The sequence below is a fragment of the Cryptotermes secundus genome, unplaced genomic scaffold (assembly GCF_002891405.2).
Source record: "Cryptotermes secundus unplaced genomic scaffold, Csec_1.0 scaffold238, whole genome shotgun sequence".
Taxonomy (NCBI): Eukaryota; Metazoa; Arthropoda; class Insecta; order Blattodea; family Kalotermitidae; genus Cryptotermes; species Cryptotermes secundus.
The window spans coordinates 338,074-353,912 of record NW_019728500.1 but is presented as its reverse complement, the minus strand read 5'-3'; the positions used below and the strand labels follow the sequence as shown (position 1 = coordinate 353,912).

Below are 15,839 nucleotides of genomic sequence, written 5' to 3'. Positions count from 1 at the left end.
AGCTTATGGCTACTGTGAATCACCACACTCAAGGACAAACATAGATAAAGCGTCTCAGCTGACAGGTATAGTGCGTGGACCCGACAGAAGACCACACTTTTCTCGGGCCATTATCTCCGTAACCGTTCAACTTTGGACATAGGTGTTTTGGGTTATATCGGCATACTTTAACATAAGGAACACCCTCCCGAAGTTCGGCACATTCCTCCTGGGACACTCTGTATCTTCGTGGCGCGATAATTATTTAAGCCCAGGGAGAAGTTTACCTTACAGTATAGATCAGCGTGATAGTATACTTAACGACACTGATTGTGAAGAAAACTGTCGTGTGGAATGTGGTGTCATGTAGTCTGGTAGAGAGTTGCCACCGTTTCAGAGGAACCTTTCAATCTCAAGAACAGAAGAGCCTTTCTTGTTGGTTCGTTCTCTATCCGCTATCCATACTGTTTCTCCTTCTGTGGCTCCTACTCTGAAGATGGAATCAACACGTTCCTGCGACACAATGGTAACTACCAGGTTACACAGTTTCACATTCCAGAAGAAAGTTGTTTTAGTATGGAGCAAAATTGGAATTGAACTGTAGCAACTAGAAAAAGTAACATCAATTATCGTGTTTCGGTGGGTATGTTAGTGTGCTCAATTGCATATCTGCCTTTGCCCAATTTGACGTTATGGTCTGTATTTAATGCGTCGATGGGGAAGAATTCCAGGTACACTGAATGGTTTAAATGATGAATAGAACCTTCAACCCAAAATCAGGACAAAGTAAATCATTGTTTCACTGGAATTACTTTCATTAGAATTCTAAAAATAAGCCATGGCAAGTGTTAGCCACCCCAGAGTATATATTCTGAAGAACCCTTGTTTGTTTTTGTATTCATGCACAAGCGCCAAAAGAAGTTGAAGCTTGTAATGAACTGATGGTTTTTAAAGAAAGCAGTCTTCTGGGATTTGGCACCGTGTATATGTGGTGTTAACCGACGTTTCGGAGGAACGTATCGCCCCCATCTTCAGGGTTGAAGAAGTATAAGTAAATCTGCAAGCGACAACACCGTGAGACACGGTCAAGCAGACCGAGTCTCACGGTGTTGTCGCTTGCAGATTTACTTATACTTCTTCAACCCTGAAGATGGGGGCGATACGTTCCTCCGAAACGTCGGTTAACACCACATATACACGGTGCCAAATCCCAGAAGACTGCTTTCTTCATAGTCACCGCCGTGAAAGCCTCAAATCTTACATGATGGTTTTTAATCACCTGTGGTAATACACTATAGACTGGTACGCCTTAGGTTTGTTGCACAGAACGGTTGTTTCTCTCAGTGCTGACTGTGGAAGCATTGCACAGCCTGTGCTTTCTTTAACCATTTTGGAACACCTCTTGTGCTTATCATTGCACAGCGTACTTATGTGGGCTGGTCATGCCAGACCATCTGACAGCATGATTCTGTTTTAGAACTGCTGGATGGATTTTCATGTAATTTGGTATGGATGTATCCCCTTTGAGACTACCCCCAAATTCATACTTTCTAATATTGTACAGTCAGTAATAGCAGCATGTTGGACACAAACTTTTGAGATTGGAGCAGCACTAGCCATGTTGGTTTGCATTCTGAAATTGTGTATGGTAACAAGTCTTCGAAGCATATGAAGCGTTTGTTATGGTTCCTTTTTTATTGTAAGGTAACAAAATGGTGGCTGTGTGAAGTCTCTATTTAGCTTTTGGTTTGATAGCTATAACTAAATGAACCATTGGAGTTAGGATGCAAAATTTTGCATGGAAATAGGTCATACATACATCTACAAATTCTGTATTACATTTTTGAAGTCAATAATTAAAAACACCACAGCAGAGCATATCTTTTATATTATATTCAGGAGCAGTATAAATTTTGTATTTGAATTTGTAGTTCTAATTAATATTTTTAATGTGTTAGTGATGTCTGTCTATTTGTAACGGCTAGGAGCAATCAGAATTCACAGGCGCAAAGAACTCATGTGGAAACTCTCCGTGTTCCGATTTTGACTACACCTTTCTGGTCTTGTTTTCATTTAAAAAAATGAAGCTTGTGCTTTGGTGCATGGTACAATTATACATTCTTTATATTACTGGCAGTAGAGTGGTTTAAGAACTGTGGATCGCGATTCTGCGGTGGTCCATATTTAAAAATTAGTTAAAATCCAGTACTAGGTCCGACCTCTGCACCTCTCTTGTCCCCAAACACACACATAAACAGATCTTTATTCTGATTGATGTATTCGCTGCAGCCATATTATATGATGAATCTAAATTTCTGTCCATTGAATTTCACTGCCTAATTTTTACAGTGCTTATTAATACTTGGTTCAAGAGGAGCAAGGGAACACGCATCCATATATCCAACCAATTTCCATACATCCTTATTGAATAATTTAATAAGCTTGCATGATTTACTTTATTTTCTAATCTGAGCCTCTTGGAATAAGGACATCAACTTGCCTACACATCAGATAACATTTATAGTACCATTTGGAATTGCATTTTTGCTAGATAATTTTTAAGATGGATTATTTGTAAGTTTTTATGAGTCTAATGTTCTTTAATCCCTTACCAGCATTGTACTAGAGTCTGCAACCTATACAGTGCTTTGCTTGAATCCAGAGATTTTGAATGCCATGTGGTTCTCAGATGAGTCTTACTTCCATTTGAACTAACATTAACAAACACCAAAGGAGCAGACTCTTGTCCTTTCTGAGGAAGATTATACCAGACCTAGAGCCTGTTGGCTATTTTCTGAGAGGTTATTTGGAAAGTATTTTAGAAAAATCCTCACAGTGCAGGAATTGAAAATTGTGATTCATTGAGAAGTTGGGTGCATTTTATAGCAACTCTTATCTGTGCAGTTTTGTTGTGTGTTTTCACAAAGTTCATGAGCTTTGGAGACATCACGTTGAAAATATTATGGTTTAAGCAAGCAGTTTGCAAAGTGTATAGAGCATCCTGTAAAAGTTTCATACTGTTATATTCATTGTCATCTTCATGGATGATTCATCAGTGGCCTGTTCTTCACCAATTAGAATTATTTACCCTTTGGTTATTCTGGGGGGATCAATAATAGAATCTTTCCCAATAGTATTTCCCCCCCAGTGCTGTAAAGGGAAATTCACATGTAGGGATTTCTATCATTTTACCTCTAGCATTTATTGGGAGATATTTCTGCTTAGAAATGTTCCTCCATTATGGCTGTAGACTGACCTTAAAATGGCAGCTTGGCTTCAACCTGTGTGGCAAAGGTTGTACCCTTCCACTAGCTACCCTTCTGCTGGCAAAGCCCTCTGCATCATTGTAGCGTACAATCTCTACCACAGAAATGTGATGTTATCTGATGGGGCTGTTATATTCACTAATAAAGTGTCAGATGTTTGAAGGCTCACCATGTATTTTCTACGTCAGAATGTTGGCAAGTTGATGAGCCTTGCCATTTTTTGGGGCATGTTCTAAAACTTGCATGACAGTGTAAGAAGTAAAATTACAGAATAGACACTGTGTCGATTTAATGCTAACTATGGAACTAAATCATTCAGTCACTACTTACTTTTGCATAGTATTGATAACAAAGAAATTAATGTTTCAGTTAAGCAACTGAGAACATCAAATAAGAGGTTATATGTTTCAGCATCACTGCATGCCATCCTCACACCCTTACTTTGTAAGTGTATAAGGGAAGTATACATCTTAATGTTGATGTTAGTTTTATTTATGGATGGCACATCAGCACGTTTTATGGTGTATAGACATGCAAAAATGATTTATGCTGTGGCATATCTAATAAAAATAATTTGGAGTGTTAACATTTCAGAAGGCTGTTGTAAACATGTGGTGGTGATTATGGCTGGAACCATGTGTCTCATATGTATGCTGTAGCATTTTTGCATTGGTATACACCACCAAATATGCAGATGGGCTGTCCATAAAGTGACCAATATCTGTTAATGTCAAGATGTGAACTTCCTGTATGCATTCGCAAAGAAAGGGTCTGACAATGGCATAAATTGATACCAAAACATGTTACCTTTTTTTTTCGGTGTGTGTAAGTCTTTTTTGAACAAAACATTCTTTTCTTTGTTGGATGGCTCTTCTGCACTTGTATGTTTATGTTAAGAACATACGAAAAGCTCATTTTTCAAAATGAGCCTTTGCAGCTAGTTCTGTAATGAAGGAAAGAATACTTTGGAATGTTGGATGTGGTCATAATGATTAACCAGAAGAAATAGCTTCCATTGCCGGAAGTGCATATGTTATTATCATATAGAATTGAAGAAAATTTAACATATTTTTGAACAAGAAATCAAATGGTACAATGAATACATGAGCTACATGTTTTGTAAATATTGTGTGTGAAAGAAAGTAAGTTAATATATTTCAGATATTTAATTATGTTCTTGGCCAACTGTTACAGCTTCACAGGATAGAATATGTACACAGTCGACATCTAATATACAGGGACGTAAAACCTGAAAATTTCTTACTAGGACGCAGTACCACAAAGAAGGATAAGATCATTCATATTATAGGTAGGTATGGTATGTTAGTTTGTTGCACTGATTTTTTTAGGTCAGCTCATTATTTCATGTGTTGTTTGGGATTAGCTTTCATGTTCCTTTGTTATGGTAATTATAGCTTCTCTTCTTCATTCAGTGTTTACACTTTCATTTGATCATCAAGTTGTTTTTAATTAGAAGTGATTGATGATAAAAATTTACTATATAAATGGCTGAGATGTGCATTTGTAAATGGTAAGGTTTTGCAGAATTTATGTACAAACTTTTTTAAGTAAAATCACTTGCAGCATACTGAAGCTTTTAGTATTGCATGTTCCTTGTGATCTCTATCAGAAGAAAGTACTAAAGAACATTATTCACAAAATTCCAAAACGAATCCACATTATACCAAATTCCCTGCTACGTATATAACCTTGTTATACCATGACCTCGATGCAGTAAATTTCTTTGAGGTGAGGTTGTAAGCTCTATCCTTGCATTGATAGTGTCATCAGATTTAGATGTGTTTTTATATGCAACAAGTCCTGTTGTTATGAAATTTGGTACGCACGTAGTTAAGGGTTTTATGCATTTGGTGATTTTTTACAGTTTCTTTTCTTTTTAAACATAATTTTTTAAATGTGGTCTTTTAGAAGAATGTTACTGAAACATGTTTAAAAAATCACTGTGCAGTGAAAAGGCAGCAGATACAAAGAACTGGAAAATTTCATAATTGTGGAGTTTGTCATTGGTATAAAAGTGTATCTGACTATGATAAAATTAACGATCTGATGATAGGGCCGACAACCTCCACATATTTTTTAATGTGCATTGTGCTCCCATGTTATAGACATTTTTGTTGTGGAATTTTGCCTCTACAGAAATTATAAAGCGTGACCACAAATTCACAGTAAAAAAAGTAAAGCTATCCCTGTAACAGGCTGTGGAGGCCCATAGGGTTGTGAAACTTTGAGGGTCCCACATTATCTAGACAATTGGCTCAAAGATGGCAGTAAGGTTGTCAGCCTTACGTGCCGGCCGCACTTTACTCCCCAGGAAAATTATTTAATTAATTCCTGGTACTCATTTCTGTTAGAGGCTGAGTCAAACCCAGGGCCATAGTGCTGCTGGAAGGATCAGGTCAATTGAAAAAAAATCCAGTGACCTCATCGAGACTTGAACCCGCGACCTTCTGGCTTGTAGTATAGCCCCTCAACCAACTACACTACCGCATGCCCCCAAAATTCACAGTATGAACCAAAAATTTGACTTAGGGAAATCAGGGATACATACAATTTTTAAATGCAAAATATGTAATGGGAACAAATTAGCCAAAGTGATTTTTAAGAAGTGATTATTTGTTAAAAATTAGGAACCTATATGTGCCTGTGTCAGAGGCATAGCAGGACATGCAACTGGCCATTGGCAACCTGTGACAGGAGAATGGCTGGTAGTGTAGTTGCGGTTCCCATCTTATTTTAGGCTGTGCAGTATATTTCCCCTTTTCAGGTTTACATTTATTTTTGTGTACCTGCTGTTACTTCTGATGGGTAAAGAAGTGTGGTTTATCACAAATGTGGATGTATCTCTACTTCTAACATGGGAGTCGGTTGAAAAATGGGGATCACATTGTGAAATTTCATGATATGGACACATTTTCATGAATATATCACACCCATAACATGGGTGAATGTAGAGTTTCCAGTATCAGCCTGTTATAAACACGGTGATGAACTTTACATTCTACAGATGCAGGAAATTTCTTGACCAGTTGAATAACTATTGGCTGCCCAAAGAAGATCCTGTATGGTAGAGTTGGATACTTGAAATATACTTTTTGGTAATATTTTAAACAAACGCAGTTCACAGTTTTTAAAGTTGACAGTGTTTTAAGTTGATTACTGACATTGATGCTGTGCCCTTTTTTTTTTTGCAGACTTTGGCTTAGCAAAAGAATATATAGATTTAGACACAAACAAGCACATCCCCTATCGGGAACACAAAAGTCTCACAGGGACGGCAAGGTACATGAGCATAAACACTCATTTAGGAAAAGGTAAGTATTTTTGAAAACTGTTTCTCACTCTAATGAGAATAGGTTTCTTCCATTGCATGGAATGGGTTTTTTAAATTTCTTTGCATTATTTCCTAGTATTAAAACAGATTCTCTTCTTCAGGGTTGAAATGTGTCCTTGAATATAGAAGCAACATGTTCCTGTGAAACATTAATACTCACCTATGATATCATCACAGTATCATAACCCAGCAGATCACAGTCTTGGTTTAAACATTTTGGAATGTTACATAAGCCTTAAGCGCCCTTTCTTTTTTAGTGTTTTTCATGCATAGTGTGACTAAGCCTGTATGAATCCATTACATTAGTGTTAGATTAGAACTGACTAATGTATATAATTCCAGTTATGGAAGTAATTTTGACCATATGTTATGTGGAGGGTGGACAAGAACTTCCCTACAAATTGAGCATAATTTTGATGTTTATTGACTTGGAATTGTACCAAAAATAGTACGTTACATAATTATTCTTACTGGGAAAATGTGTCTCCCTTCTTTTGGAAAGTTTGCATAAAAATAAAATTCATCTAATTTTTTTAAATGATTTACATTCAATTAGGTTTCCATCAAACAAAAATTATTGTATCCAAATTGATGAATCAGTGTACAGAATATTTCATCTCTTAATTCTTGTATGGTATACTTGATCAAGTAGGGCATTTGGAAAGATGTATTTTTATGAGTTCCATCTGAAACTTATGTTGTGAAGATGTTTATCATTAGAATAGCATTGTGCTAGTAGTTATGAAATATTTCCTTCTCATTTCATTCACATTTGCCCTGCAACTTAGAATTTTAATTTATGAGGCTGTTCACAGTGAAGTTTCAATATTGTTACAGAGCAAAGTCGAAGGGATGACCTGGAGGCTCTGGGACATATGTTTATGTACTTCCTGAGAGGCAGTTTGCCATGGCAAGGTCTCAAAGCAGACACACTGAAGGAGCGATACCAGAAGATTGGCGATACAAAGAGGGCCACTCCTATTGAGGTGCTGTGCGAAGGACATCCAGGTATGTCAGAATAACTTTCAATCTTGATAAACTGAAATCTGCTATATCAGCCCTGTCAAGCAAATTGGTGTAGCAGTAATTTATACTCAGGAGGTGCATATGTTAAGTCTTGACTGGGATTTTCTCAACCTGTTTGAGTAACTCCCTACACAGTATCTCTACATCTCCCACAATTGCTTCCTTCCAAGTCCTTATCTGCTTATCATTCAGAATCATCTTACCTTTTTTGACACTAATCACCTTTGTATTCAGAACTGTGTAGGTGAATAGCCTAAGGTGTAATAAATCACACTAGTTCGTGGGCAGTAATATTATTAACTTTTATCTGAACTGTACTCAGTTCACATATAATGTACTACTGTATGAATTGTGATTAAAATCCCTGTTTCACGTTGAATTTTTGACTTACTGAAACCAGTGCTATTTAATGGAAAATGAAGGTGGAAATGTGCTGAGAGTAGTAATGTTGGCCATTCTCTCATCTCGTGTCTTCAGTGTGAGTCACATTGTAAAGCTTAAGGGTAAAAACAGTTTTCCTGATATTTTTTGATGCATTCCATAGGAAAGGCCTTCTCAGAATTTGTTGGCATTAAATTACATAAGTCTGGTAAAATATGATTCTTCAGGTCCAGGATTGAGACTGATCTTGTGGATATGGTAAAGAACCTGCAGATCCCATAAATGGTCAGATGCCTCTTGATTGGCTTAGTGACTGTTGCTTCTCAAAAAGGACTTTGGCCATGGAGTTAGTGAGCCTTGTAAAGTATGACCCTGTAATTTAAGTGTGTTAAGACTTAGAGATATTGGGTTTTCGGACTTTATCCATCATCCTGGTTTTTAAGATAACTAAGAAAAACACGTTTTGGAAACTGGATCTGTTTCCATCCTCAGATGAGGGAAAAACACCTATTCTGTTGGGTCCCCTAGAAAGAGCTAGCCTCAATCACTAAGGGACCCAACAGAATATGTGTTTTTCCCTCATCTGAGGATGGAAACAGATCCAGTTTCCAAAACGTGTTTTTCTTAGTTATCTTAAAAACCAGGATGATGGATAAAGTCCGAAAACCCAATATCTCTGTGTGTTATACACCATCGTCAGAATCCTATAGTAACTACTTGTTAAGACTTGTATTTCATGTCTAGTGAAATTTACAAAACATTGCAGAGGAGATGGCTACGTACCTGCGTTATGTAAGAAGACTGGATTTCTTTGAGACTCCCGACTATGAGTACCTCAGAAAATTGTTCCAAGATCTCTTTGAAAGAAGAGGCTATGTAGAAGATGGAGAGTTCGACTGGACAGGAAAGACAATGGTGAGTGACAGTATTTCAGCATATTAAATGCTATAGATTGGTTGGTTGAAGAGTAATGTAGAAGGAGAACTTTATGAAGATGGTAGCATACAAATAACGTGGTGGATCAGCATTTGAATATCTGCCACAGTTTTGAAGAAAATTTACCTGGAATATTTTGTGTTCTTAAAGAATGCTAGGTGTAGCATTTATGTGTCTCCCCAATTTTACGCTCTCAGGCCATTCCCTCCTCCCACTGAACCAACCCGATAACCATTTATTCACCCCCCCCCAATTAAATGTTCCTAACTTTAGTGTCACATGCTATCATTCAGGATCATGGGCATGGACCACATACTGTCATGGGAACGTCTGTCAACTTGGTTATTGCCTTCCTGTGGAAATTTATGGTCATAGGTTATGTTCTCATAAACTGTAGGTCTTGAATTCATAACCACTGTTGCATGAGTTACAATTTATGTGTTTTTTCTGTTTGTTCATTTAGCATTATGTGTATGGAAAATCAGTAGGTGCAGATTCTTCTCCATAGTATACATGCCAGAATCTTGGTACAGATAACTTGTAACACATTTAGCAAGGAGAGAGTTAGAAAGAAGAGTGTCTGAACATTTCTTAAGCATGCACTGTCACGTTTCTATAGTAATGCATGTTTATAATTGGTGTATATCGTGTCAGCACATTGTCAAGTGTCCTCCCCCCCCATGATATTTTCAATACAGTTTTCTGCATGTCCATTATTAAATTTTTGTACCTATTATTTGCTTAATGAGGGTACTCTCTTTATATCGAAACAGATTTGTTTAGCAAGTGTCTTTCATTTCTCCTGTTACGTGTAGCAGAAAATATGAAGAGACTTATAATTTCCAGGAAGGCACGCAACCAGAACCACATGACCTACAGCTCTACTTGCATTGCATCCTTTGAAACCCTATTTTTTCTAACTGTGATTAAGTGTTAACACAGGATGAGCACTTTTGGAACAGGTATAAACTTATGACATGTTCTTACACACTGCCTGCTTCCAGTTGCATTTTTGGTTCTACCTATATGTAATCATTTTTTATTCATTACATGCATGACTTTATTTTATGAAGTTCTGCTACTGCTGCTTTTGCTGTATTAGAATGTTTATAACAGTAATATATTGATACATTTCTAAATATATTGTCATGTGAAGACTAATATCTGAGTTTTCATGGGGCTGATCTGGTTATTTTTGTGATGTTTCTTATTTAAGTTGGTTTGAAAATCTTGCACATTCTTTTTGCATGCTGCTTACGTTACTAGCCACCAAATTTTCATGATCTACGCCTAATCAGGAATGCTCCACCCTCTCATATTGGAAAAACAAAGTCACAAAAGGTGTGTACCAGTTGCTTATAACAGAGTGTGATGTTTTTGTTTATCGCTATTATTTTTTTTTTGTGATTTCTTGAGGCTTGTGTTACACATTCCATCTCTAACCATGAGAGCACATCAAAGATGAGATACTGAGAGTAGAGGAAATTTGATAATGTGGCTTCTTTGACAGAAAGTGTATTTAATAACTGGAGATGAGTACATTCATGAAATACTTAAATGAGCTGTTCACATTTACATATATGTTACAGAAGGACACGCCATCCTAGTCATAGACTTTATTAGAGGAATAGGAGTATGGTATAAAACACACTGTGGCCTTTGTAATTTTGTTAGTTATCTTTTCTAATTATTGTGATTATAACTTTGATAAAACTAATTTATAATATGATTAATTAAGAATAAAGTTCAAATATGTACAGTGACCATTATTAATTAATTAATTAAGCATCATGACATAAAGATGTATGGCTAGTGGAGGTATAGCTACACACATTCTCAACTTCGGCACTAGATGAAGGTGAGTGGCCAGCTTCATGCCATGGCTGCTTTACCCCCAAGAAAGATCTGCCAGTACCCAGCAGACAGGAGTCTGGGTGGGAGGCAGAGCTAGTCTGGATCTTGTGGCAAAGAGAAGAGTTCGTACCCTTGCTGGAGATTGTACCCCTGTCTGCCCTGCACAAATCCTGGATGCCAGGTCACTATAATACCTAAAGCTCCCATGATATCACTTTCAAATTTGTTTCTGTTATGTTACCATGACCTGTCAGAGATGACAGGCAAAATAATTTCTTTAGTCCATTCATATCTTTATCTCCATTCCCTTTTTCCCCCCTTTATTGCAGTCACATCCTTTTTATTTCACTGTTTATTACCATTCATCTTCCCTTCCTTCTTCCCTTTCCTTTGTAGTATAACAACTTCTAACCTCTGTTCTTTATTACGTCTATCATTTTTCATCTTCATTCATTTGTTCCATCCCTTTATGGTCTTCCTTCATTTCTTCCCAGTTCATTTCCCACTCATCTTATTTTTCCATTGAGATTCCTCTGCCTGTATCCTAGCAACGTGCTTTGGATTCATCTCAAGCGTGAAAGTAGCTAAATATTATTTATATGTACATTTCACTATTTTTGTGTTGGATTATAGATTAACAGGACATTTGTGCAGGCCTGACCCAATTATCTGGTCAGACTGATAGAGCTATCCCAGCTTTGGATACAGAGCTTCTTTGAATCATACCTTTGCCATTGTGTAGAATTGTTAGATAAAGTTTGTTTACTGTAATTTTTTATATGTTGTAATAAAAGTTATGTAACCCATATATATAAATTATGATTAAAATTACCACCACCTTCACCTGTCGAAGATTAAAGGACTGGTACTTAATTTTAGTTGTGTTTATCTTTCAGTCAACCCCCGTGGGATCTCTGCAAACAGGCCATGAGATTGTGGTATCACCCAACAGGGACCGACACCCAACTGCCAATAAGGTATATAAGGCAGTCAAGTGCCATTTGGTTTATATCTGTCCATAAGTTTGGTTTATTTTCATTGATTGTATTTACAGTCTCTTCCAAGTAAGAGAAGCATGGTAATAATACTGCATGCACTTACCATTATTCGGAATTAGCTGTTGGTCATGTTTCAGCTGTGTTTGCAGACATTTGATGTCTCTGCTTTGTTGTACTTTTGATATTCTATTCACACAATATAACATTGTCAGTACAATGTGATTTTGTCGTCAGAAAATTTCAGCATATATAACATTTGATTTAGATGAATTAAAAAAAATTGTAAACAGTTCTTATTTTCAGGCTAGTGTTCAACATTATCATAAACATCAGATGTGTAGTTATGTCCTTTTTCATGTTTAAAATTTCAGGAAATCAAAATAAAAGTAATGGACTCCAAAGCTATTGTTACCATATACACTCCATAATATGAATTCAGTTCTGAACTGGAATTGCATCTACACTGTAGCTACAGTCCATGACATTGTTTGAACCTGTTTTCTCTGTGTGTTAGTAAAACTGTCTCATGTAAGTTTTCCTTTTATGAAAGTACCCTGTAGAAAATAGCTATCCCTGTAATAGGCCGTGAAGGCCCATAGGGTTGTGAGACATTGAGGCTCCTACATTTTCTCTAAATATTCGGCCCACAGATGACGGTAAGGTTGTTAGTCTTACATGTCAGCCACCCTTTACCCCCCAGGAAGATTCCTGATGCACATTTTTTTAGAGGCTGAGTCGACTCAAGGGCCATAGTGCGGCTGGAAGGATTAGATAAATTGAAAACAATACCTCCTCAGGATTCGGAACACATGACCTTCCAGCTTTTAGCTTAGTGCCTCAACCAACTATACTACAGCTTGCCCCTCAAAAAAGTGCCCTGTAGGAATTCATATAATGTTGCCTACTTATGCATTTAGTTCTACGGTTTTCCTACGAGTTTTAATCATGCACATCAGTATATTGAATTTCCATAACAAATCCTCTGGTCATTTGTTACATGATATAATAAAATTCGTTATAAATTTTTAGTTCCAAACACACATACATCAATAGCTACCCAGTAAGATTTCTCTGTTCTGAGATATAACACTGTGTAGTCTGAAAATCATCCAGCATGTCTTGCTTTGCTTACTGTTCGACACTGAAAATGGAGGTGATGTGTTCCTCTGTAAAATTATTTGGCTGCATGGCATTATATTCCAGACAATAGAGCTCTTTGTAGTCACCACTATGAGAACCTCAAATCCAGCTTCCAGTTATGACACCAGTTTTTGCAGTGTCTTATGGGAGGTATCTTGAATTCTGTTATTCTGCACTCTCCTGTTAAACTTGCTTTTGTTGTTCTTGATAGGCAGTTTGTGTTCATTACAGCAGTAAATGAAGCAGGTTTAACATCACCTGCACTTATAGTTTACAGATGTGGTTAAATTCCTTTTTGGAAGAAAATGTCATGCTTCTAAGATAGGCATACATTTCAACTGTTCTATGATTCATGTATATGGCACATGGACTGCCTGTGTGGTCTAGTAGTCAGAGTTCCTGGCTACAGATCCACAGGTCCTGGGTTCGATTCCAGGTGCTACCAGCTTTTCTGAGGAGTAATGGGTCTGGAACAGAGTCTACTCAGCCTCGTGAGGATAATTGAGGAGCTATTTCAAAGAAATAGTGGCTCTGGTCTAGAAAACCGAGATTAACGGCCATGGGGATCTTTTGCGCTGACTGTGTGGCATCCTGTATCCACTAAAGTTGGCACTAACCTCACCAACAAGTGGCGGTCTCTTTGTCGTTATAGTTTGCTTGCAGACTACAAGCCATGGAGTTTTGGCACATAGATGGTCCCATGTGCAGTATTTTTGCCATCAGATATGTGGTTTGAAAACTTTCCTGTTTGGAAGCTGCACTTTGATATAATGAATTTGCACACGTTTATTTTTCCACTCTACCGTGTCCCTCTTTAAACGTTTATATGTGGTTTTTGTGTTTTGTTCTAAATACAAGAAGTTCTAGCTTGATTTACAAAGATATCTTTCGCATATGCATTTCATGAGCTTTTCAGCAGAAACTCGCCCAAATATATTACCATTTGTAAGGATGGATGTAATTACCTATATTGAAACTCGTTGACAGAGAGAATCATAATTTATAGTCTGTTGTTTATGTAATGTATCTTACAGTATAAGCATGATTTGAAATTTGTTTCTGATTAAACTTATGTTTATATTACAACAGTTACATGTGATGCTTCTAAATTTTAGGGTCTTCCTTTCAGTCTGCCAACCCATATCTCTCAATTGTACAGGTAATCGTATAGCTCTCTTACATAATATGCAGACAAACGTTTATAATGAGAAGATGATTATTCTGTTTATTACAGCCATCTTTAATTCTCCTGTTTAGACTGTAGAAATGAAGTTCATGACAATAAGTGTTTTGTTAGTGGCAGGTATTTTTTTAACTTCCTGTGTATTCAGGCAATCATTGCTCATATTATCCCATTAAACTGTGAATGTTGGGTTGAAATTAGGAGTATAGCTATTGTGCAGGTGCAATTACAGCATGAGATAGTTCTGTTCATATTGCTGGCAGGTAACCCAGATGCCAAATATACACACACATGAATATCTCCAGTAATGAAGTTAAAGTTTTCTTTATTTTACTTATTTCATAGTTCTTTGCCGTAAGTTAATGTTTTAATGAAGTCACTTTGGTGGTGTTGTGTCTAATACACTCTCATTATTTTACTGCTACAATGGGGAAAGGATGAGAATGAGTTTGAGGAGGATGACACTGTATTGATCTTGGAGGTCAGATATTTATAGTTTGAGTCTTTTGGCAAAGCCCTGTAGAACTGGAATGACCAGAATGTTACTGCATTTGGGTAGTATAGGACCTGACACAGTTGAAGGCATGAGATGAAAATACTATGCATAATATATTTAAGTGGTAGTGAAAGTGTTGAAGTTATTAACTGCTTGAACAACTAAATGCCTTTTATGTGTTCGTGAACCTTTTGCTTTTGTTAAGGATTATTGTTCATGAGTAAGGACTAATATTTCTAGAAGTGCAAATCATTGAAATGTTTTTACAGATGCTGTTATTGTGCCTGTCTGTAAAAAGACTGATAAAACTGACTGTAGTAATTAATCTTGGAATATCATTTTTATCAGTATCAAGCATTAATTTATTCAGATAGTCATGTTTCATTGTTAGCTCTCTATATGGACAAAATTATCAAGGTTTATCTGTGTGGAGTTTGACATAACTGATCAACACCTGCATTCATAAAACATCAGAGAAGGAATGGTACGCTGAGACAGTGCATCAGATATTTATGCACCCCAAGAAAGCCTATGACTCAGGGAGTTTAAAACAGCATCTCATTGAATTTGCTATCTCTACGAAACTAGTGAGTCTAAGTAGCATTTGCATTTCCTATTGGAATGGTCTGATACAAGGAGATGCTTTTATTGTTGCTTATGAGTATGTCATTAGACAGGTCTAAGATGATCAGTAAGGATTGGAATTTAATACATTGCTTGATTAGGGTTCATTTAGCTTATATACTGTCGCGTATTGGGCGTATATCGCGACAAATAACTTCACGATGTATTTGATGTAGCGAATTTTATTTCACATCCGCTCTCACAATCACCCAAATTACAATCTGACGATTACTGCTATCTGCAGTATCACAATTAGTACACTCCAAATGCCACAATACAACTGGCTGGTTGCTGGCTAACTCGGAACTAACTCGGAGGTAGCTCGAGGACTCACTGACTGACTCAGTACAACTCTGCGGTAGCCACCCTAGAACTGACTCGTACCAGCTGTGCAGCTCACTTATATAGCTGCAGTGCTTGCCAGTTGCGTAATGAGTGCCACGTCATCCTGTTACGCCACCGCTGTTGACTCGCCTTGCATAGTTACCAGGTTGCGGGGGCTCGGCTATCTTCAGCTCCGCTCGGCTCTCTTCGGCTCCGCTCGTGACGTCACCGCGCATAGCTGCCAGGATGCGGGGTGATTACTCGCCTATTACGCGAGCGT

The 15,839-nt window shown here is 37.2% G+C and overlaps 1 protein-coding gene across 4 annotated transcripts in view; it reads left to right on the top strand.

The window, feature by feature from the left end:
• LOC111865195 (casein kinase I) overlaps window positions 1-15,839 on the top strand; it is a 154,351-nt gene that overhangs the window by 124,158 nt on the left and 14,354 nt on the right. For all 4 annotated transcript variants that reach the window (XM_023853034.2, XM_023853032.2, XM_023853033.2 and 1 more), the window contains exons 5-9: window positions 4,440-4,554; window positions 6,458-6,577; window positions 7,435-7,605; window positions 8,771-8,919; window positions 11,691-11,771. In XM_023853034.2, coding sequence (XP_023708802.1) covers window positions 4,440-4,554; window positions 6,458-6,577; window positions 7,435-7,605; window positions 8,771-8,919; window positions 11,691-11,771 — 636 coding nt within the window. The remainder of the gene's footprint in view (window positions 1-4,439; window positions 4,555-6,457; window positions 6,578-7,434; window positions 7,606-8,770; window positions 8,920-11,690; window positions 11,772-15,839) is intronic.